Source organism: Falco naumanni, chromosome 7 (genome assembly GCF_017639655.2).
Source record: "Falco naumanni isolate bFalNau1 chromosome 7, bFalNau1.pat, whole genome shotgun sequence".
Taxonomy (NCBI): Eukaryota; Metazoa; Chordata; class Aves; order Falconiformes; family Falconidae; genus Falco; species Falco naumanni.
Window position 1 is genome coordinate 33235711 of NC_054060.1, and position 22402 is coordinate 33258112.

At 39.0% G+C, this 22402-nt stretch overlaps 1 protein-coding gene across 3 annotated transcripts; it reads right to left on the reverse strand.

Annotated features, from left to right (window-relative positions):
• Positions 1 to 733: 733 nt before the first annotated feature.
• Positions 734 to 22207, reverse strand: NAA30 (N-alpha-acetyltransferase 30, NatC catalytic subunit). 3 transcript variants are annotated; one of them, XM_040601330.1, is made up of 5 exons: positions 22112 to 22207; positions 20918 to 21823; positions 13307 to 13430; positions 11206 to 11261; positions 734 to 4062 (listed from the first exon to the last, which is right to left on the reverse strand). In XM_040601330.1, exons 2-5 carry the CDS (start codon positions 21818 to 21820, stop codon positions 3925 to 3927), a joined length of 1221 nt encoding a protein of 406 aa, XP_040457264.1. In that variant the 5' UTR covers positions 21821 to 21823; positions 22112 to 22207; the 3' UTR covers positions 734 to 3924. The 3 variants fall into 3 exon arrangements, with proteins under 3 accessions (XP_040457264.1, XP_040457265.1, XP_040457266.1); XM_040601331.1 differs by lacking the exon at positions 22112 to 22207 and having other exon boundaries at positions 20918 to 22036; XM_040601332.1 differs by lacking the exons at positions 11206 to 11261; positions 13307 to 13430.
• Between the last annotated feature and the right edge of the window lie 195 nt (positions 22208 to 22402).

Sequence of the window (22402 nt, forward strand, 5' to 3'; positions counted from 1 at the left end):
TGCAGCACTCAGTCCCTGAAGCTGGGCAGAAACTTCCATTATGGGCAACAGTTCCTACTACTGGGACAAACAGAAAAAAGCGTAAGAAGTGATACATCATCTGTGAAGGCTTAATTCAGAAAAAAGCCTGGCATTTAGATACCCTAGCTATATGGAATCAGAAAAAAAGCTGGACGAACAGAAGACTCGGGAGCTGCTGGCAGGTGAGCAGCAATTTCTAACAGAAGCTGGTTACAACTGTTACCTGCACACCTCTTCCCAACAAACAGCCAAACAGGCACAACAGTTTCTGGCAAGTTCTCAGCAAGTTGTAGGAGCCTAAACATAATTGTAGAGGGAATAAAGCACAAAGGATTTGCAAAATCCATGGCTCCCCCATACACTTTTAAGAGCGACAGTTCTCAGCTTTGCAAGGGCTGCAAGCAATTCTCAACTCCTGCTAATTACAACTGAAACAATAAAACCCCCACTCCTTATCTCCCAGGAAAGTCCAGAATGACTGCATTTTCACAGACATGAAAGAAGAATCCATTTTAGTTCAGCTATGACACTGATGTTCATACAAATGCTATTTGAGATGCTTCCAACACAAGCATGGAAATGAAAATCAAGTGGCAATAAACAATTTTCTTGTAAAAGTTTCTCCACCATTTCTCTCTCAAGAGTAAGTGTGTATTCATATTTTGTAGACAAAAGCAAAGCAATCATTAGAGCATTTCCATTCAAAAGGAAATAGATAAACAATGTAACCATTTATTTGACTGCATTGTATTTAGACAGCTTGTACATTTCATAACCCCACTGTTTTTGTTCTCATCAAAAAGGATAAAGGGACAGAAGAATATAATCCACTCAAAACAGCAGTCCAGTATTTTGAGATACACTTGGTATTTTCATAGATGCCCACCTGATACCTGAACTCCAATACAGGTTGTAATGTTTATACAAGACCTGAAAATTTTTCAACACAGCACTCAGTTTTAGCAATGTCTTGCAGTGCCCTCAAAAATAGTTTGCGATGTACTATGCAACGCCAATTAGATTATTCCTACTTCTCTTAAAGGTGATTAACCTGAACATTTCTTAAAAAAACAATATAATGCAAGCATCCATACTGACATGTCAGCCAGTATCAACATTTGGGCAAATTTAAATATAAAAGTGATCAACTCCTTGGTTAGATTTGTCAATGCAAAAGGAGAGGGGGAGAGGACTGTGTTTTAGCAATAGACACAAGAAATAACCAACTTTTCATTGCTAGATTTCTTTTGAAAAAATCTATTTTCATCTCTCTGCAAATTCAGAACTTCCCACTTGACATCCAAATCCCAAGCAACACAGAGACCAAATCTGTTTCTTTTATGACAAACCAACACATACAACTTCTGTATCTTCCGTAGTGAACTGTGTGTTACACAGCAGCAATATCAGAACCTTTCAGGCAATGTCCTCTTTTAAAAGAAATGTGAACCTATTTTGCGCAGTGTTTTCAAAACGTGCATGGCGACAACTACTTCTTACAATAAACAAACAGAATTGTATTTGAAGTTTGATCAGAAGCAACATTTTTGGCAGTGCCTTCATGAAAAGTGATTTTGGCTAACTGCTACGTCGGCTTTTGTATCTGAAGACACCCACAGCTTAAATATTAACCAACAGAAAACTTGCCTGTCTGGCTTTTCAGTTTTTAAACATCAGCAGACATACAAGATAGCCTAGTTTGCAATTTGTGATACAAGTCCAACAGCTACTGACAAGGTATGAAGCCTCCCTGATCTGTTTCCTTAGTTCAAGCAAGCCAGAGCAGTCACTACGTCCTGGACCACTGGACCATGGCTGAGAGAAATCAGTTTTGATCGATTAAACATTGCCAACATTTAAGGCTTAACTATGAACGAAACCTCCTGAAAAGCCACCCAGAAATACTGGCAAACCTGAGGGATTGGGATGACGTGAACAAAAGGTTTTATCATGTCACAAGGCAGTAGTGGCAACATACAGGCTTTACGCTGAACTCCACACGTTCTGAGAGTAACAGATTCCAGTTTAAAACACTTTTTCTCGGGCACCATTTCAAGTATGAGTTTTCTTTACCGAGGGGAACAAACCTCCTCAAAAGCGCAAATAGTGTCTAAAAGCAGAAAACTCAGAAGGGCCAATTTCCATTAAAAATCTTTATTTTCAAATACAACTCATAATTTGTACATGGTAAGAAATGTCCATCACCATGTACGATTGGTCTGTGCAAAATAAGGCTTTCCTTTAAATCCAGTTTTCCTGCACAGGGCTCTTTTCCAAATGTTACTGGAGGTAGGGGTTTTGTTGGTTTTGTTTTCATTGTACAGTAATTAGCAAAAAAAAACCCCCGTGACTCAAACCAAACCCTAAATAAAAATAAAAAATAAAAAATAAAAAAAGAAAGTGTAGTAAGGCAAATCTGAAGAGTATGCTCAACTAAAGAAGAGCAGATTCACTGAGTGTTCATCCTTTTCACAGATTACATAGGTGCTTCCACAAGTCAATTAATACCTTTTTTTTTCTCCAAACTGAAAAAAATCCAACTGATTCATAGAACTGGGCTATATAATCACACTGAACAGGAAAGCCTAGACACTGTAATTACCGAAAAAAATTGATGGGTATTGGTAAAACCTATGTAAGCCCAATTAAAGAAAGGAAAAAAAAAAAAAAAAAAAGAGAGAAAACAGAGCAAGAGCAGATGCGAGAAAGAGAAAGAGAGAAGTCCTTCCCCGCTGCTTTGATTTTAGAGGGGAAAAAAATCCCCCAATAATTTAGCTCATGTAAGTCTAGAGAAAATGAGAGCAGCTAAAAATGCATACAATACACCTTGAAATTTATTTCCAAAACCAAGAACCAAAGATTGAAGCATTTTAGAACACTGAAGCAAAGCAATCTGAATCTGAAAAAAAATTGTTCCACCTATCTTAAAATAGCTGTTTTTCAGAGCTTCTATCAATAATTTTGATTAAATAAAATCATACCAATTTACATTAATTTCCTATATCTTCTTTTAAAAGTCCCTCACTCTTTTAGTGAAAAAAGTGCATCTAAAACCAGCAGAGATTTACTGGTGACATCAGGTTCTCTTTTAGCAGCTACTCAAGGTTTTCAAAATAGCTTACACTTCTTGCTATAAGAAAAGAAGGGCCTTCCAAACCCTCATTTGGGAGAAGTATCCAAATTATAAAAATCTGAAATAATTTATTATCAAATCCAGAATTTAAATAAAAGCAGAAATTTTCTTGCAAAGACAATTGAAGAAAGTAAAAGAACAAAAGCATGCACTCCAAACTTAGAGGTGAAGACAAATATACTTATCTATACAGGCACTGGCAGACGCAATTTAATTGTTACTGTTACTCATTGTAACACACACCCCACCCTACAATACATTTTTTCATTCACTAATCACTGAGGTACCAATATTTAAGAATGGAAAATTCAATATTGAAAAATAAAACCTAAAATCGAAGCCTTTTTCCAGAAAACTATGGCAATTTTTGTATGAAATGTTAGTATACTTATAGAATTTTACAATCTACATTGGCTTTTTTCTGGAACCAAAAGTCGTGTTCCACATACAGGTTCTTTGATAAAATGTTCACTGTGTATGTAGTACAGTCAGTAGACTTGCAAATGAATGAACATTATCTTGGCTATCAACTGGCACATCTTGCTGGTACCAAAAGAACTCGAAGTTTGAAACAATCTGTTTTAATTCTGAACAAATGCGCCATGCCAAAGTGCAACAAATATGTGCGACACTCAATGAGACACTGACAGATTAAGAGCTGCATGGAAATTACTAAGTCCACCTGCAAAGCAATTTTATACAAATTGCATTGCATGCAAAGGACAACTCTGCGCTGTTGAGACGTCAGTTGCTTGATGTGATGGTTTCTTTTAACGCAGCCATAGTTTAAGACGCAGTGCATCAACTCCATTTAAATAGTATCTGAACAGCCTCTTGTCTCGCACAAAACCAAGGTTTTCATAAAGTTTCAAAGCAGACTTATTTGTGATTTCTGTTTCCAATACGACCTTTAAGGAAAAAAAAAAAAAAAAAAAAAACCATATTAGAAAGCAGTTGCAATTACATGACTACTGAACCAATTTCAAAGTTTTCATTTAAAGGTACACTTATTAGCAACAAGTGGAATTAATTTCTTCTTGTTCTGACTTACTCAAGCAACCCCCTTTCCATTCCCACATTAAAAAAAAAAAAAAAAATAGCAGTTAATCAAGAACTGTAACTGTAAACTACTTCATTCATATCAAGATTTTAGTTCTTTGCTGTAAACAGCATTTCAACTTATTACCTAATAGCTAAGGTAAAAAACAAACCAAACACCTCCTTCCTCCCAACATCCCTGCCCCCCAAAACCAACCTGCAAACCAGGTTAAGGTCCACAATCCACAATACTTTAAATTTTGAATGAACAACCGAACTTTTGCATGTCTCTCAAGAACTTGGCATAAGGTTTTTTTTAGTCATTTAATATCATTGACCTCTAATTCCATAGATTTAGGCCTAGATACAAACTTAGACCTAGATACAGCTAGCTGTGACAGCCAGTGTTTGCAACAAAACAAAGCACAACTTGTGTTGTGCTCAACACAAGTATCCCAAACTCAAATCAGAGCACAAACCAGGAAGAAAGAACAGCTTTTTCCATCTTTTCCCCCCCCTGTGTTGGTATGATCCCAGTTGCAGGAAGACCTGTCATAAATAGCTCAGACCAAACCCAAGCGTAAGAGTAGTCCAAATTAAGTCTGAAGTACATGCAAAAAACCACACTGGCATTAACCAGTTAGTTACGAAACTGCCTAAATATGTCCCTCTGATTGTTTCCCCCTCTTTTCTCCAAATGCAGTGAATAGAGCTCTGCCATAACTGGTAAGCCATGCACCCACTCCACATGATAAAAACTTGTTTTGCCTCTTTACTGTTGTCAAACTCCATTATTTAAGGATTCTGCTATTAAGGACAGATCACAGCTGTACAAGAACACAGGCTGAACTAATAAGCTGACTAGACTACATACAGTCCCATAACAATGTACATTCACATATTAAACAAGAGCTGATGGACACTGCAGAAAGACCATATAATGAAAATACAGCCTAAGCAATTTCTGCAAGCAAACCAGCGATCACTGCTGGTGTTAAGTCCACTAACAGCTATTTCTAAACCAGCATTTGATACCCATTCTGTGTAGTTAGAACTACATACATAAAAGTCCCCGAGTCTAAAAAAAAAAAAAAAAAAAAAAAAAAAGTCATCTACCACACTGCAAAACTCAGGATTCCCTTCTCTTCCAATAAAAAGCAAGAAAACTGGTTAACATCCCCCACAAACCAGAAACAAGACGTTAGTCTGTATTTGTAGAGCAGTTTAAGTTATCTACTTCATGGACTCTGTGGCCCCACTGCCTTCAGGCAGACATTTCCATTCCCCCCTCACCTCTTCTGTCAGCTCACCAGACTTGTTGCTGACCTACTTCAAAAAGCAACCTGGCAGAAAACCTTTCCTTTTTCTCTTCATCAGGTTCATTTTCTGCAGTCTGAGGAGTGGCTAAGCCGATATAAAAGAGGGAGGCAGCCAGTAGTTAGACCGGTCACCTTCAATAAGATTTAAAAATCCATTTAATGTATATATTTCACCATTACTCAAGTTTCAAGCCATTCTACACTCTAACCACATTCCAATGAATAATTCCCCCTGCGCTTCTCAGTGTAAGAATGTTGAAAGAATACCAAACCTGGAGGTAACAACCCAGTGAACAACGTAAGACTTAGAAGCAGTTTGATGTCTGAAAAGGAACTAAGAGTCACACATTAAAATATTAATAGTCAAGAGTTCTTATATTACAGCAGGACAGTCTGTTGTACCCGCACACTTAAGACAACCTAATTCAATTCTTAGTCTTATGGCAAGAATTAAAGATTGAATTTCTCTAGCTGGCACCACACAGAATACTACTATCAAGTATTTTGACTTGATGAAGTAACACTCTTAATTTATTGAACGGTGTAACTATTAATTTATAACAAGTTATGGAAGCACAATAGTTTTCCTGAAGAGTGCCATTTTCTACATGGTTATACACATTGTACAACTTATTAATTCAAACTAAAACAAAGCATCACACCAAAGACGAAATCTGACCCATTTAAATCTACAGTGTAAGAGACTATTATTCTAAGTCTTAGCTACAAATGCCATTCACTCTCAAAGTGTAGTAACCTGGCAGAGTGATATAACAGGTCTGTACCCAACTGCAAGCTTGAACACCTTGCAATGCTAAAAGACTTCCAACACCGCAAATCACTGAATTTAAGGGAGTGGTTAAATGTTGAAATTCGGGTTTGTTGGAATCCCGCTACCTGAGTGAATGCTCATCTTGAAAGCAAATGCAAGAGATTTGCTCTGGTATTTCTAAGGGAGACTCAGCACAATGAAAAAGAATTCCCTGATCTCAATACATTGCATTTATTTCAAAGGGGTAAAGATGTATTTCTATTCTCTAACAAGGAAACAGTGTCGTATTTCATCCAAATTTAATCAGTTTTGTTTTGTGAAGGATGCATCTCTTTCTGTGTGATATTTTTAAACAAGCTGCAAAACTTCAATGATGACATTTATTTCTGGTCTCATAGGGTCTATTTTGTTGTACACGTATGCCTGTTAAATCCTCTAATAACACAATCACATCCTCCCCTGGAGACCAGCAAAGGTCTGATTGGATTTAACAGCATTTTCTGCACAAGCTGCAACTTCCTGAAGGCTATTACTTTCTCTTACGTCTTAAATTTCATAAACCTAACATTTTATCTCAACTCTCTAATTTTAATTGAGTCTAGAACCAAGAAATATTCTATAGTGAGAGTGGAGTGAAATGTTTCTTATTACCTTTCCATACCTAGAATTTATTCCTAAACTAAAGAGAAACTGAGAGGTCAAGCTTTCTTACTTCTTTAGTTTAAACTCCGACTGAACTCAAGTTTAGAAAACAAGTAATAGAATGAATACAGCCAAACCAAATAAGCAAATGAATAAAGTACTCTCTCAGCACTCACAGAAGAGGTTGCTATTCTTACTTGTAAGTCTGACATACCATCAGATTCAAGTTATGGGCGCTTATCCAGGGTCCTTAATCAGTTTAACTGCCTTAACTTTTAAAGAAAGGCAGTACCCAAAAAAGTAACAATATCTTAGATGATTTTTACATCAAGAAAAAGCTGTCAGTGTTTGATAATTTCAAATAGTATTATATGAAAATAGACATTTAATTTTTACCAGTGTGATACTGAATTAAAATGACATAGCCTACTAGTGTGGTTAAAAAAGTCCCACTTTAAATCACACTAAGTTTTCAATGGAAAGTCTCATGAGAAGTTGCAATTCCTTTTCACATTCTACATTTTGTTTAAAAAAGCTCTTAGAAGTCCCACTTCATAGGGTCTTGTTTTGATTAGTTACCAGTTACATGGTACGTTATTTCAGTAATACAAAGTGAATTAATTGTATGCAGATTACTTAGTAATTTGTTACAGATGGAAAACCTACAGATGAATGAACAATTCCTCCTTTCTAATTGTGATTAAAGAATATAACAGTTCCACAAGAAGGTCTTAAGCAGTACAATTCTTGAAAAATGTCACTGAGAACTAAGCAAATGTACAAAACCCAGCCATACACCCAACTGGCTGGAGTTAGCAGATATTTTCCTTTTTTACACTGGAAGAAAAATCTCTTCAAAATTTTGGAGATGGGAGCAAAACTATTCACCCTCATCCGATTTATTTCCACAATTCACAGCAGAAATATTTTTGCAGTTTTCTATGCAACCAGCCCATCAAGTTAATTCTACATTATTGTGACCTGTTGGGAACTCAGGCCATTATAATCTTGGAAACCTTCAGTTCACTACCCCAAATATTAGAATTCATTAACATCAAATGCCTGAGAAAGTCACCATGGTTAAAAAAGAAAAAATAAAAAAAATCAAAGATCTCTCAAGTTTTGTGACACTATATGCAGACAGTCCAGCTCAAAGCATGCTGCTGACTACTTTCTTCGGGCTTGAAGGTTATTTCTAGTTCAACCACCCACCCCAGCATCAAATCACTTCTCTCGTTTCTATCCTAATGTAGGCCATGGCCAGCTCCATAACCATCTCCCCCCCTCCACACAGATTCCTTTCCAGCCAATTCCCTTCTTCACTTACTCACCCCATAGCTTCCTCAAGCTGAGAAACAACCTCTGGCTGGAAGGATATTGCCTCTCAGTTTTGAAGCATGGCATACAGCATAAGCCACCTCTTAGGCAGCTGGCTGACCACACAAGCTTGCACTGTAAATCACTTGTCCCACAGTCCTGGCTTAGTTTATTCCCACTAAAATAACTTACAGAAAAAAGAATGTCCTTAATCACTAAAATATTGCAGCATACTTCGAAATGCCAGTACATCAGCAGCAATTTTTCAAGGTTTTCATCCATGGTGCTGTATAAATCCTGTATTTTTCAGGACTTGGTGTTGATACCTCATAAGTCCAGTCTACAATACTTTGAATAGTAACACACACAACAAAGCACTTATCAGATTATATGCCACAAGTTATTAAAACTAAGCACATTTACTGCATCTATTCCATAATTAGGTTGAAGGGAAGAGTTTCCAAACAGCTTTTGGAAATCTTTCATGACACCCACAGCTGCATATTCATGTTTTTAATCCTATTCCAAGCAAGTTTCAGAAAATAGCATTTTTTTAACCGTAGTTCATCTTATATCAAGTAGCAGCATCTTTCTATTTTCATCATGCTTCTGATTTTAAGAGATGTAGAAAAATATCTTAAGAGCAGCTGAGATGAGGTGTGTAAATAGCTTAATCATGAAGACAAATTACTGTGAGGCACCACCATGTTTGATCAGCTCTAGGCATCGACTAGAGACTGTTCTCCCAACAACTGCTCTAAAAAGTGGCAAGGGCAAGTGTCTTGGCTCTGTTGGATAGAGCTTTTAATGGGAAGCTAGTTGGATTTTTTCAGATTCTGGTCATGACTGAAAACTCAGCAATTCACCATGTGGTACAGGTAATCAACATCATCATTTTATACCATGTATATCTGGAAGAAGCCTACATTTAGTGACAAATCAAAAAAGTAAACATGAAATTTAGTTGGAGAAAACCAGTTATGTGAAAAAGAAAAACATAAATGTATCAAATCAACGTGGGTATGCCTCTGCTGACTGGTGTAGAAAGTCAGAAAACCACTCTGCTTGCACTCCAAACTGCCCAGACATAATGGGCTCCCATTGAAAAATTCTCTGCCAGCACAAGACTCAGCTGATGCAAAAGCCCCCAAGAAGCAGAGCATAATTGGTTGAGAATCATCATCCCACAAACATGGCTACACAGCTTCCAAATTGGAAATCAAACATGCCTACACCCGTCCAGCACACACTTAAAGAAGCTGGAATTGTAGTGCCTTCGATTAAAGAGTGACAGCAAGTCTCTGAAAAATGCCCTCTGCACTTAGTACAAAGCATTTATACAGCACCATAGATGAAAATCTGTGACTAATACTTAATGAGGTCTCACTGCAGACTAGCCTGCAATCCTTATCAAATGTATTTTGTTTTTAAACACAAAATGGTAAGAAGGGCTCTTGGACTAGTATTACAGTGACAGAAAAAAAAAGAAAGATGCACATAGTGATCTCTCCTGTATACTTGTTAGATGGTCCAATTTAGAAATGAAGTTACATGAGCAGTACACAAATTCATAAATCACATGGTAATTATTGCAACTCTGGCAGCTTGAGTAGAAATAAAGAGTCAGTAGCAGAACTGGCTAACAAAAGCAGGCAATTCACTTATCTGCATCTCAGTTCTCCAACTGCAATATAAACAGTGTGATACTATGTCTGAATTATTTATTTATTTTTAATCTTCAATACCCTAGCAATGGCAAATTAATTCAAGACCACAGTAGAAAGCAAGGGCAGTGGGGTGGGGGGGGGTGTTAAAACCTCTTTTTTTTACTAGTTCAGTATAGCAAGTAGTAAAACAGATTAGAGCAAAGCATATTATATATGATGACAACATAGCAAATGATGACAACATAGCAACAAGCAAAACCAAAGAACTTGAAGAATTACAAGACTATCAGATTGCAGTATACTGTCTGAGTACAACATAAATTGGGGGGAGACACCACTAAGCAGATGCATGAAGGAACTTGAAAGGAAAAATAAATAATCTCAAGCAATGAATGAAGTCAGAACATATGCAGGGATGCTGCAAGAGGCACAACACAAGTGGAAAAACAGACCATGTGCCAGATGTTCTGTGACAAAAATTGTAGTTTTGCGTAACAAACTTCACCACACCACAGTAGAACAATTGAGGGAGCAGTTGAAACAAGATAACAGAGAGATCAAAGGATCATTAACTATGACATACTGAAATGACACAGTACTCACGTATCAGGAACAAGCTAACAATTGCATTGTACCAAGGAGATGAAAGTTAAAGGGACAGATAGCCTGATTAAGGAGGATGGATGTAGGGAGAGTTGCTCACAAGCTAAACATGGCACAAAGATAGTTACTTCATACATATACAACCCCCCCACCCCCAACTAAGGACTGTAATCTGGTAAGACTAATAATAGATAAACCAGAGAAAGTTTGACAGTGATTCAGTCACTTCCCTTCCAAGTTTTCGTTGACATGCTTAATCATTAGAGTTCTGTTAGTGCTACTTAATATAGCTACACACTGTCAGAACAGCCTGATGACCTGCTGCGATAAAACCACATTCTGCAATACTACAGCACACACTGTTCCAGTATCTTCGCATATTCTTAAAGTATGGAAGTATTACACAGGTCAGCAGCACCTTAAACTAGTCTTTGGAGGAAAATGCACCTGTAAGTGAAGGCTTCACAAAAAACCCTAAAACACTGAATTTGAACACGTATGATAAATTTAGAAAATCCTTCTCCTATTTGTGCCATACTTTTTTTACTTTATTTTTCCTTTCATAATAAAAGGAAGAGCTTCTTACAACCCATTTCCCACCTAAAAAGTCCTGTAGAAGCAAAACTGTGACATGAATCCACGTATAGGAGAATGCAATTTACATTACGAAAGTTTTTGATTATGAAATCTTACCTCATCACAATCTCCTTCAACCATAGCATAAATAGCTTTCTTAACCAAGTTTGTACCTGAAATATAGATTTCAGTAAGTGTCAGAGTTGCAGAGCAAAAGATGCTAGTTTATATATGACTAACATGTCTGCTACCTACATGACGTGATGCCTGGGGAAAGCAGGGAAGAAAGAAAGAAAAGAAACAAGAAGTTGCAGTCAAGTTGCAGTCTCAAGCTTGAACATTAAAATAATCCATAGAGTTATACAGAGACTCAGCTTAAGTGCAGGATTCTTCTAACACAAGGATATTAGAAACAGGCTTCTATGTTTAACATAGTGTTATATATAGCCTTCCAAGTTGTGATTCATTCCTTTTTGTTGCATTTAAAGTCAAAATCTGCTGGCACGTACTTGAAGGACATTCATCTTCCAAGGGAATTTCCTCTTACTAAAACAAATACTTCTATTAGTAACAGAGCTTATGAAACCACTTTTCTTGTGGCTAACTCCCATTTGGATTTGCTAGTATCTAATAATATGGTTGAAGCTCATCCCTTCCCCTCAATCAAGCATTAATTTAATTCTTTATCATTATTTTTCATCTAGTTCACAACAATTCTACAAATGTAATATCCCTACCTGTCTGTAGAATTGGGGTGAAATTGAAAGTTGATTTCAAAGTTATTAGTGGAAAAAACTGCTGTTCAATGAAATTGCATAAATCTCACTTCCATAAGAAGGCTAAGGAAAAGGAAAAAAAATCCCAAGAAATCTAGAGAATGTTTTAAAGTATTCCCAAAACTTTAATCAATTAAGATTTTCATTGAACGTATGATAAAACTGTACTACATTTAAAACAATTCTTCAGATTAACAGCACACTTTGAGAAACAGCAAGGTGGCAAATGTAGGAAAAAGTCAACATACATAATGCTAAAGTAAGCAAGGCTTTAAATATGAATTTTATTTACGTAATTCTAAAATAACAAACTGACTAAAGCAAGGGAAAAATCTTGCAGAGATCTTCATAATAACAGCATTAGTTCTTATTTACTTATGAATCCAAGCACCTGCAATTAAATTATGGCAGGCTCCTTCATGACTCAGCTAAAAGGAAAGGAGACGCAGTGATTTCTCAGTATCCTCTTCCCTCTGCTCCACTATAGAAACCAACAATGGCCTTTGAATTGCATTGAGAGAAGAAAAAAAATGCACGTTCTTAAATAGTCATGATAATACATAGTGTGTCAAGTTTGGGGGAATTTTGTTTTTTTAAAGGAGAACACACAATGGTACCATTCTGCAGTGTATCACCATATTTTTCCATTGCAAGTAATTTTTCTGTCTTTAATCATGAAGGGGTGAGCTGTTCAGCGTGAATAAGTGGTGAAGCACATTGCTAGACTTTAAAGCTGACATCTATGTTTTAAGTTAAAAATATGTTACAAAATGTAATTTCACAATAACCAACATTAAAAAAAAAAAAGTTCTGTAAGAACAGATCTTTAATTAAGCCAACTAGAATAACTGGTATTAGAATGAAAATCTCTTCATCGGGGCAAAACTGATTAACAAGGGAGGGCAAACTCCTTGCCAAGAATGATTTCTTTTATGATGTAACTTCCCAACAAAATAGATCTCTCTTTCAGTCATTCAAATAGCAATACACAACTATTTTTCTTCACTTATTAATACAACAATGAGCTACATACATTCTCCCCAGTGAGCAATATACATATAACCGATAGGGGAAAGCCAGGGCATAAGTTTACTGAAAAAAAGAGAAGACTGAACACGACAGAAATACAGTGATGAGGGCACATATAAAAATGCAAAGCAATTCCCACTGTTGTTTGACAGTTGTGGTAGGCAGAGGTAAGGGGCTGCTGACTGCCTTTCTTTTTAGCTTTATTGCATCCCAGACATAAATCTCCTAGGGCATTTCAGGTTATTTTAACAAAACAAAAAAAAGCCACTAGGGAGCTTATGTGGTCAAGTAAGGCAGGGATGACAGACAAACCACCACATCTAGAAGTTCAGTTCTGCTTAAATCTTTATGACAGCTACAGTTATCCCAACCACAGGATTTAAATAAGAAATAACAAAAAAGACTATTCTTACCAATTCCTTTTCTTCTGTATTTGGAATCCACTGCTAACATGGCTATATAACCTCTGCGGAACATCTTTTTGTGCATATCCAGCTTGCAGACGATGGCACCTACACACTCCTCACCTACCATGGCCTTAAAGACAAACATACACGTATGCATTCTCAGTTTGTGATCTACAGTGCTACCAAAAGTAGTAAACCAGTTCATTTTAAGTGAAACAGCCACCCAAAATTTGTTTGCATAAAGCTATTAAAAATACCTACATCAATTTTAAAAAAAGTCTCCAAAAGTATAAATAAGATTAAAGGACTCTTATTTCTTTATTACATTCAAATAACGTTACAAGGCAATTAACAACCAATGAATTGTCCTGGAGAGAACCATATTATTATTACACAAAGTCTACAGGCAAGGACACATGGCAGAAAACGGAGAATTAAAAAAAAAAAAAAAAAAAAAGAAAAAAAGAAAAAAAAAAAAAAGACCAGGTTAAGGCATAAATCACCATTCCACATGAGCTGCTGCAGAGGACAAAAAGTCCATCCCCGTTTTATAGTGATCTGAATTTTCACGTACAAGGGCTATGGTAGATAACATGCTTAATTTTTGTCTGGTTTTAATGCCAAGGCCACAAAGGATCAGAGAAAAATGTTGCTGCATTTAATCTTTAGAAACTGTCATTTTCAGTCATATGACACCCAAAGAACAAACAAAAAAGCACACAGTTAATTTCACACATTTTAACTGTTCAGAGATTTCATTTGTTAAGAGCTATGCGCTGACAGTTAATCCCAATGGTATCGCCACAAAAAGCATGGTCAAGGAGACACAGTCATTCTGAAACATTAAGAAAAAAAATCCCAAAAAGAAAAGAACCCAACTCCTCCCCGAACACATATCAAACCACTTGCACAACCACTCACTGTGTTCACCAAAATGTAATATATTAGGGAGTGTAAGAAAAACTAAGTCATGTGTTAACTGAAGGATTAGGCAGCATGAGAGATTAATGACATTATAACCTGCAGCAGTAAAACTGAATAATGCTGCAGAGTAGGATAGCATCCAAGGGGAGAATGAATTACTATTCATTCAGTAAAGATTGACAGAGATAAAAAAGAAACTCATAATTGTATGTATGGGTGTATAAGTGGATCCACAGACTTTGACAGACCTGTATCTGCAGGGGGGAACTAGCCTTCGGCTCAAGTGCAGCAACTAAACCAGGCCTACAGCCCATGATTGGCACCAGCATCTGCTGGCAGAAGCGCTTCTAGATAATCCAAATTTACAACAGTAAGGCACATCAAACGAAAAGGACCTGCCAGAGCCAGTATTGCCAGGCCTCAGTGCAACCCACCTGTGAACCAGTGCCTGCTTCTCCAGTCTATGGTACATACCCTATAGTCTCCAACCACCCGAACCTTTCTGTACACAGCTTGTAGGCTATGACTCTACAGACAGAAGATTCATTCCTGCAGATCATATTGCAGGCACAGACACACAGGTTTTTTGCCCCAAGAAGAATAATGTATTCTAGCATCTCTACCTGGACAGTGGGTTATTAACCAAGTTAGCTGTCCGTCAGGAGCTGTATCAAAGGCGAAACAAAGCAACCCAAAATGTATGAGCTGCAGTTCCAAAGCTCTATGATACAGCGTGATCCTAATGCCATTTCTAATATAGTTTAATCTCATCAGGCAAATAATAATTATAGCTAAGTTTTTATTTGGCAGGAAAACACATTTTTTTAGCAGTATCCAAGAACAATCCTAAACAATCTAAAAAGGTTTTTTGAAAACAACAAATAAGAACTGTAGCATGATCTAAATGGACTGAAGTACACAGCCTCTAAGGAGTCTGTCATTTGTTCCAAGACACAGTTTATTCCATAAAAAAGAAAAGCTGTACTTATACTAAAACTGTGTATGCAAAGTGTCAGCTCAAGGCAAGTTTTGTATCTTGGCTCAGACCTGAGAAAACCAGGGAGTTAAATAAAGAGTATCATCAGACAGACTGTTCATAACATTGCTATAATTATGCAGAGTACCTAGATGTAATCTTATACCTCACTAAAAAAAAAAAAAAAAAGCACACCACAAACCAGCATGTTATAGTTATGCTTTGCCCTGAAGCGAACACGTGCAAATTGTTGATTGTAACAGTCATGCAGAGAATTTTAAAGATATATGTGTGGGCTTTTTTCTTTTTATGCACTTCAAGAGTAGTGACATTCTAGACATTGACTATCTATGTTCTTTCTTGTTTGGGGCAGTTTTCTGAAAAGTTCATGAATCATATTTAAAACGCTGAAGGAACAGCAAAGAATTTTGTTTCAGTGATCAAAGAAGTAAAATACCCACTGGTTTTACCACTGTTGCCAGAAAGCTGAATAAAGTATGACTTTGTTACCAGTTCCCCAAACAAACCTATTTCTCTGTCTTTAGGCAGGTAAGTCTGCCAGTTAATCTACAGTTGCTCCACTTACAGAGAGCATTCTGCATTTCCCCCTCAACTTAAGGCTGGAGAGAAGGAGAAAGGAGAGGAAAGGCAACAAAAACCTCATCTAAAGCAGGAAATGAACCTAAAATGTGATGTAAAACTTTGTCATTTACTTCCTTGGAGAAGGAATATGTAAATAATGAAAAGAAACAGACTGAAATAGAGTGGGGAGGAGAGGGAAAAAGTACTTCCCAGACAACACCATGTATGAAAAGACAGTCATGGACCAAATTTCTTGTCAGGTATATGACACTACTTCTAAACATACAAGTTTCTACGAACAGAATTCAGCTCCAGTTACTATTATGTATTATAAGCCCTGTGGAGTACTATAAGATTTACTGCCATCCTAAATCATTAGCAGGATTAACATGTATGAATTCAAATCGAGTATTTGCATCAGCTTTGTTCTTATGAGTACATTTAAATGTTTAAAACAAACTAGATTCCAACGTCTTCATATTGCAACCATGTATTACTAGAAGAGTCAGCACAGAAATGTAACTCAGCAAGAACATTACATTTCATAAAATTAAGCAACTGGCATTAATTTCATTAGCAGAAACTGCAATAAGTCTGTCAGCCAAGTGTGAGTATGCATTTAATACCTACATCCTGTGACATTTCTTCCCATTTAAAGAAGATTAAAACTACTAACTAGCCCCAGAAAGGGAAATATTTCGCAATTCAAATGCGGTAGAACCTGCACTACTGCAATACAACATCCCTTGTGCACATGCACCAAAATCCATCCCAAAGTTTCATAAAAACAGCTCTGTATAAACCCTTTGGCTCACATTTAGCGATCATGTTACTGAATGCCATTAGAGGATACATTTAGGCTAATGGTTTTAACCTAAAGTCTGGCAGTTCAGTCAGAGCTCTTTAGGATACTGGGCAAATCACTAAGTCGCTGTTTCCACTGAAACCCGACGCAAGTAACTCCCTCCTGTGCAAAGGCATTGCCAGAGTAACTACACTAGCTGTTGTTACCTACTCATATGCTGCAAAGAGTGAAGTTTTCACGAAGTCGCTGACAGTGAGAAGTAGCACAGCAAGACTATCTGAAACCACCAATCACTTCTAAGAGGAAGCTGGAATACAGAGAGAGTTTGCAAATCGGGAAAGGATGTTAACAGAATTTCTTCCTACAGGCTAGGAAGACTTCTCAGTCAGTTTCCTAACTTGACTGGTTCTTCTTTTATGCCCCAAGTTTTCCGCAACTGAAAAACAGGGACGATGTCCTACAAGTCTTAATTTCAACAAAGTATGCTCAGACTCTTGAATAAAATCCAATTAAAAAAAAAAAAAAAGGCAAAGCATTAGTATAAAACAAGACCTTAACTGCAGCCATTTAGGATTTACAACACATCTAAAACCACTTACAGGGAATTAATAGGTTATTTTTAAACTTGTGAAAGTTTAAATTATAAATGCTGCTATAGCTAGTGGCAAAGTTAAGAACCCAATAAAAGCCCAGATTTTCCAGATTTTTCTTAAAAGGCAGCTGAGCGGTGCAGTATTGTGAATTACAAGAGAGGTTACAACACTCAGCCAGAACACCGCTTTTATTACGTCCTGTCTTATACTAACTTTGGCACAGAGCAAGGTTTCCTAAGCTCACCTCTCCCACGCTAAAGTATTTTGAAAACAATTTTCTGAAATATTTAATGTAACAGTTCTAAATTGAAGTAGAACTTTTAACACTGCTAAGACTAGAAACAGCAAAAACACTTTAAAGGAAGCTACAACTTCGAAACTGCATTTACAATCCATATGGGGACACAGCTGTAGTGATGCTTAAAAATGCTTCATGTGAAACAAAAGATACCCTTCTCCTCTGTAATTTTTTGACAGAGCAGTGGTTATCATAGGTCACTTGAAGAGAAACTGGGCTGACAGCTCCTGAGAATAAGTGAAAAACAGGCATTTACAGGACATCCACACCTAGCACACAGTGCAAACCTGCTCTTCCAAAGACAAGCAAAACTGGAGTTCAAGCAGACAGTTGCAGTTTATGGAGAAGGTTATTACCTTGCAACAGCTCAGATAACGCTGTAGTGTAACGCATCAGAACTGATCAATCAGCCAACTTGTTACCCCTAAAGCCAGGAAGACAGTTACACAGATGAATTTGACATTAAAATGAACAGGTTTTGAAGACTCCTAGTATCTCCAGGTCCTTTTAAAGTGAATATGAACTTGTTTTTTTGAGCGTACAGCTAGGAAGGGGTTTGATACAGCAAAGCATGCTAGCAGCTAGTTAGGTTTGGTCCTATGCCTCCTCTCCAGCTGTGCATTCTCACCTTTTCTCTGGCACCAATAGCGGTCCCTGTGACATCCTACTGTGAATATATCTTGAGCCACAAACCAACAGAAACCTGGCCATAAAACATATATATACATACGCACACACACAGTGTATATTGTTGTTGGGAGTGCTGCCAACATAAGAGAAACACAAGGGTTGACACAAGCCAGGAAGGGGCAGTTGAACAGAAACAAAAAGCAAGCAGCCCTTTTGGTTGCACTAGCCATTAGAGCAACAGTGCACCTTGGCCAAGCCAAAACTCAGCCAGTTTCAAACCCATGAGATAATCATCATCAGGAATAATGTTAATAATGACCCCAGAAAATAGCTCTGCATTGTCAGGTATCCAGAATGCTAGATAGCAAAATTATGGTGTTTAAGATGGTTTACTGAATAAATATCAGCAAGGGACAATTGCTGGTTGTTTATGGAAAATATACATCCCACCTTCAATTTAAATGGTTTGAGTACTTTCCCCTCACACCTTGAGAAAGGGAAAGGAGCCCTTGACAGTGCAATGAAGACAGGTGACATTGGAAGATTTAAAAAATTATGATAGTAAAAGTCAGTAAAGGAACACACTGAACCACTACAGATATTCTTTCAAATACAATTAAATTACAGTCTAACCCCTCTCCCCAAGAGCAATCAAAACCTGAAACCAGAAGGGTGTGAGGCCACAAGGTATTGAAGACAAATGATTCTGTGAGATTAGGCACCATGCTTCTGTTCACCATCCTGACACTGCTCTTGCTAATTGGAATATGCAGTCCCTGACTGAAGATAAATATTTTAAAGAGACTTATTAGATAGCAGTAGTTCAGGAATCCACTAAGTGCAGGAACAAATTAAATTTTATAGAACAGAAAGTCTTCAAGACAGCCTCTAAAAAACAAACCTTAAAAATACTAAAACCAGTCACAAAAAAACCCCATGCAATTTGACACAACATAGTCCAAGGCCTTCAAATTATTAGGTAGACAACAACTTGCTAGCTTTAGACATTCATAGTCACATATTCTTCTCTACAGTTTTATGTACTTTACCTTCATCTTTCAAAAAAAAAAAAAAAAGGCAAATAAACAGCCCTCAAGTAAAGTTGCGTTGATTCTTCAAGGCTATTAAAAAGGAAGCTACAAAATAAGCTTAAGAAACTTTCTTTTCCTTAAGTCATATCTTATTCTTTGAATGCACTTATTAGAAATCACCTGGATTAGTGCTCTGTCACAAAACTTGCCATTGCTCTTTTAAAAAAAATTTCTCATTACTCCCTGACAAAAAAAAAAGTTTTTAGATTTTTAGATTTTTTTTAGATTTAAGAAAAAATCTAAGAAAAAATATTTTTTTAGATTTAAAGTCTAAGCAAAGGCATTGTGATCTAATAGTATCCAACATTACCTCGCCATTACCAGTGATACACTTGATGCTGAAAGTATGGGTATTTGTAGTTCACGGGCATTTATTTTCAGTATGAGTTACACTAGTCACACACACATAGCTCAGTGCTTGAAAAACACCATTCTGCTCTGATCAGCATCCTTATAATGGCAAACATGACTGTGCATCAAACAATGTTTTCAAATATTTTGATATCAGAAGGTAATGCTTTGCTCAGCTTCCTATGATCTTGCTGTATTCCCTCTTCAGGGTTCTAAGAGGCACAGTTCTGAAAATCCTCCTATAAATCATATAAATCCCACTATAAATTATAGCAGACTAAATCAAGAACATTCAGGAAGTTTAAGGCCAGATGGATTCCATTAGCCTCACCTCCTGTACTCATATCCTATTAAAATTTTACAGAGATACTCCTGAATTGAAGGGTATCTTGGCTCTGGCTAAATCATACCTTTCAGAGAGGTGTCCAGCTTTGATTAAAACATCAGGAGAGAAGTTTTCATCATTTACCTTAGCAAGGAAGTGCCATACACTCCCATAATGTTCTGTTTTGCACATTTAAGTTTTCCTCTGAGTAAATCAGAAACAGCTGAGCTCCCACTACACACATATACACCTCAGGCCAACTTATACTCAGTTCCATATACCTGTGGATGGATTATCATCCTAAAAGCATGCTTTTCAACTGAGACAGAAGCTCTTCCATAAGAAGTGCTAAACATTTAGAAAGACAAGGTGACAACTCAATCATTCTTTTCACTAGTGCAGTAGAAAGAATATAAACCTAAATACAACACTAGTACAGCAAGACAATCAAGCAGCATGAGAATTTCTGCATGCTGCATATGGTATCACATCTGTAAGAAGCAATACAGTTTTACTTGTCTTTTTCAAAGTAAGCTCACAGATCAAGAAGTCTACAAAAGGTTTCAGTGTCTCTTCATGTATCATTTAACATTTATATGCTAGCTATGCTGAAGTCTGTTCTAAAACCATTGTGTAAGAATTACTAAGCACTCATAAGACACTAGTGGACTAAGTATTTTCTTTTTTAAATACAAATCTAGAAACTGAAACAGAATGATAAAACAAACTACCAAAGGTCACAAAAGTCAATGTCAAAACGAAGACTGGAAGCCTTGAATTCCTGGATCCTATCTCTGTGCTCAACCCCTTTCCCCACCACTTAAAACACAGTAAGAAATGTAGAAACTTCAAGCACATGCTTTACTTCTGCATGCATAGGTCACAAGGGGACTTCATTAGGAAGAAGGTACTTCCAAAAAAGCTTGGCCTTATCCACAAAGGATTACTAGAAGTGTTCCCACAGATGTCAATCCTTTAATTGTCTCCCCCCAAACCCCAACCACCCCCAATTCCTGCCCTCCCTGCCCCCTCCAGCACTTACCAAAAAGCAAAGTTGTGGCCAGTTGTGGATAAAATACCTATATGTGTAAATGGAGTAGGGTTCAGACAGATCTTTGGTGATCAGTCTCATTATATCGGGCATCTGCAGCTCAGACTCATATCGGACGTATCGTATCGTTAGGTCCTCCTCGGGCTGAGAGTCCGTTCCCGAGCCTTTCAAACTGCAAGCTGCTGCTAAGGACCTGGAGAGTAGCAGCGGGGACTCCTCCTCCTCCCCTCCTTCATCCCCCTCCTCCTGCTCTTCCTCCTCCAAGCCAGTCTCTCCTTCCAGTCCATTGCCGGCTGCAGTCTTAGCAGCAGTCGTTGTTGTGGCAGCAGGCTGGCTCCTGTCCTCTCCTGCTGCTGCTGGGGGAGAAGGAGGAGGAGAGGGTGCAGTCCTTCCCTGGGGAGGGAGGTGGTTGGTAAGCGGGGATGAGCACGGTGCCGTGGTCAGGGGCGATGACTGCTGCTGCTGTCCAGAGCCCATTGTTTTGCTGGCTCGCTTGTTCTCCAGCCCCTCGGGGGCTGCCCCTGCCTCCGAGCTGAGGATCTTGCTTTTGAGGGAAGCCCGCAGGTGCCGCAGCTCGGGGCTGATGAGGCCGTTGAGCTGGTGGTTGTGGTGCGGGGGGTGGTGGTGGTGGTGGTGGAGGCGGTGCTGCTGCGGTCCCCCCTTGCCGCCGTCGCTGCCTCCTCCTCGCTGCTGCTTCTCCCGTCCGCCCGTGGGTCCCTCCTCTTCCTCCTCCTCTTCAGCCTCCTCGTCCTGGGCACCGATGCAGGCGGCGGCGGCAGCAGAGGAGGTGGAAGAGGAGGAGGAAGCAGCCCCCCCTCCTCCTCCGGGGAAGGGGGAGAGCGTGTCCCCCTGCGGGGACAGGACGCTGCTAGGCCCCGGCGGTACCTCGGCCATATCCTACGGGAGAGACCGACAAAAACTCACCGAGGAGGAGGGTGTCAGACGAGACGGGGACGAGGGGGACAGGCGACGGCCTCACGGGCCGCGGTCGGGGCCGGGGGGGGGACGCGAACAAAGGCAGAGACGGTGTCCGGGCCCCGCCTCGCCACCCCGCCGTCGCCTCTTCCTGCTGTCCCGCTCCCCCTGCCGCCGCCGCCGGGACCCTTCCCCAGTCCCTTGCGGGCCCCGGCCGCCCGCCCGCCCGCCGCCGCCGCGGCCTCCCCGCCCGCCGCCGCGGCCACTCACCCCCGCGTCTCCTCAGCGCCGCGGCTCCCACTCTCCGCTCATCCAGCGGCCGCCAAGCGCGGCCGCCGCTGCCGTAACCCGCGGCCAAGTTTCCTGTCAGCCGTTACGACACTTCCTCCCTTGGCGGCGGGGCCTAGCGACGGCGGGGCGGGGCGGCCGTGCCATGGGTCCGGGTGGGACGGGGCCGCTGGCAGGGCCCGGCCGCCCTCACGGCGCCGGCCCGGCCTAGCTGCCCGTAACTGGGCGTCTTTGCTCCGCAGGGTCCTGCCGCCCCGGGGGCACGCTGCTACC

What these genes read in the sequence shown, in the direction of transcription:
- NAA30 (XM_040601330.1), bottom strand. Translation starts at nt 21,820, where the DNA reads ATGGCCGAGGTACCGCCGGGGCCTAGCAGCGTCCTGTCCCCGCAGGGG. An exon ending in GGCCACAACTTTGCTTTTTG is followed by an intron (nt 13,431 to 20,917) that starts GTAAGTGCTGGA and finishes TTTGTCTTTAAG; the next exon opens with GCCATGGTAGGTGAGGAGTG. An exon ending in ATACAGAAGAAAAGGAATTG is followed by an intron (nt 11,262 to 13,306) that starts GTAAGAATAGTC and finishes TCTATATTTCAG; the next exon opens with GTACAAACTTGGTTAAGAAA.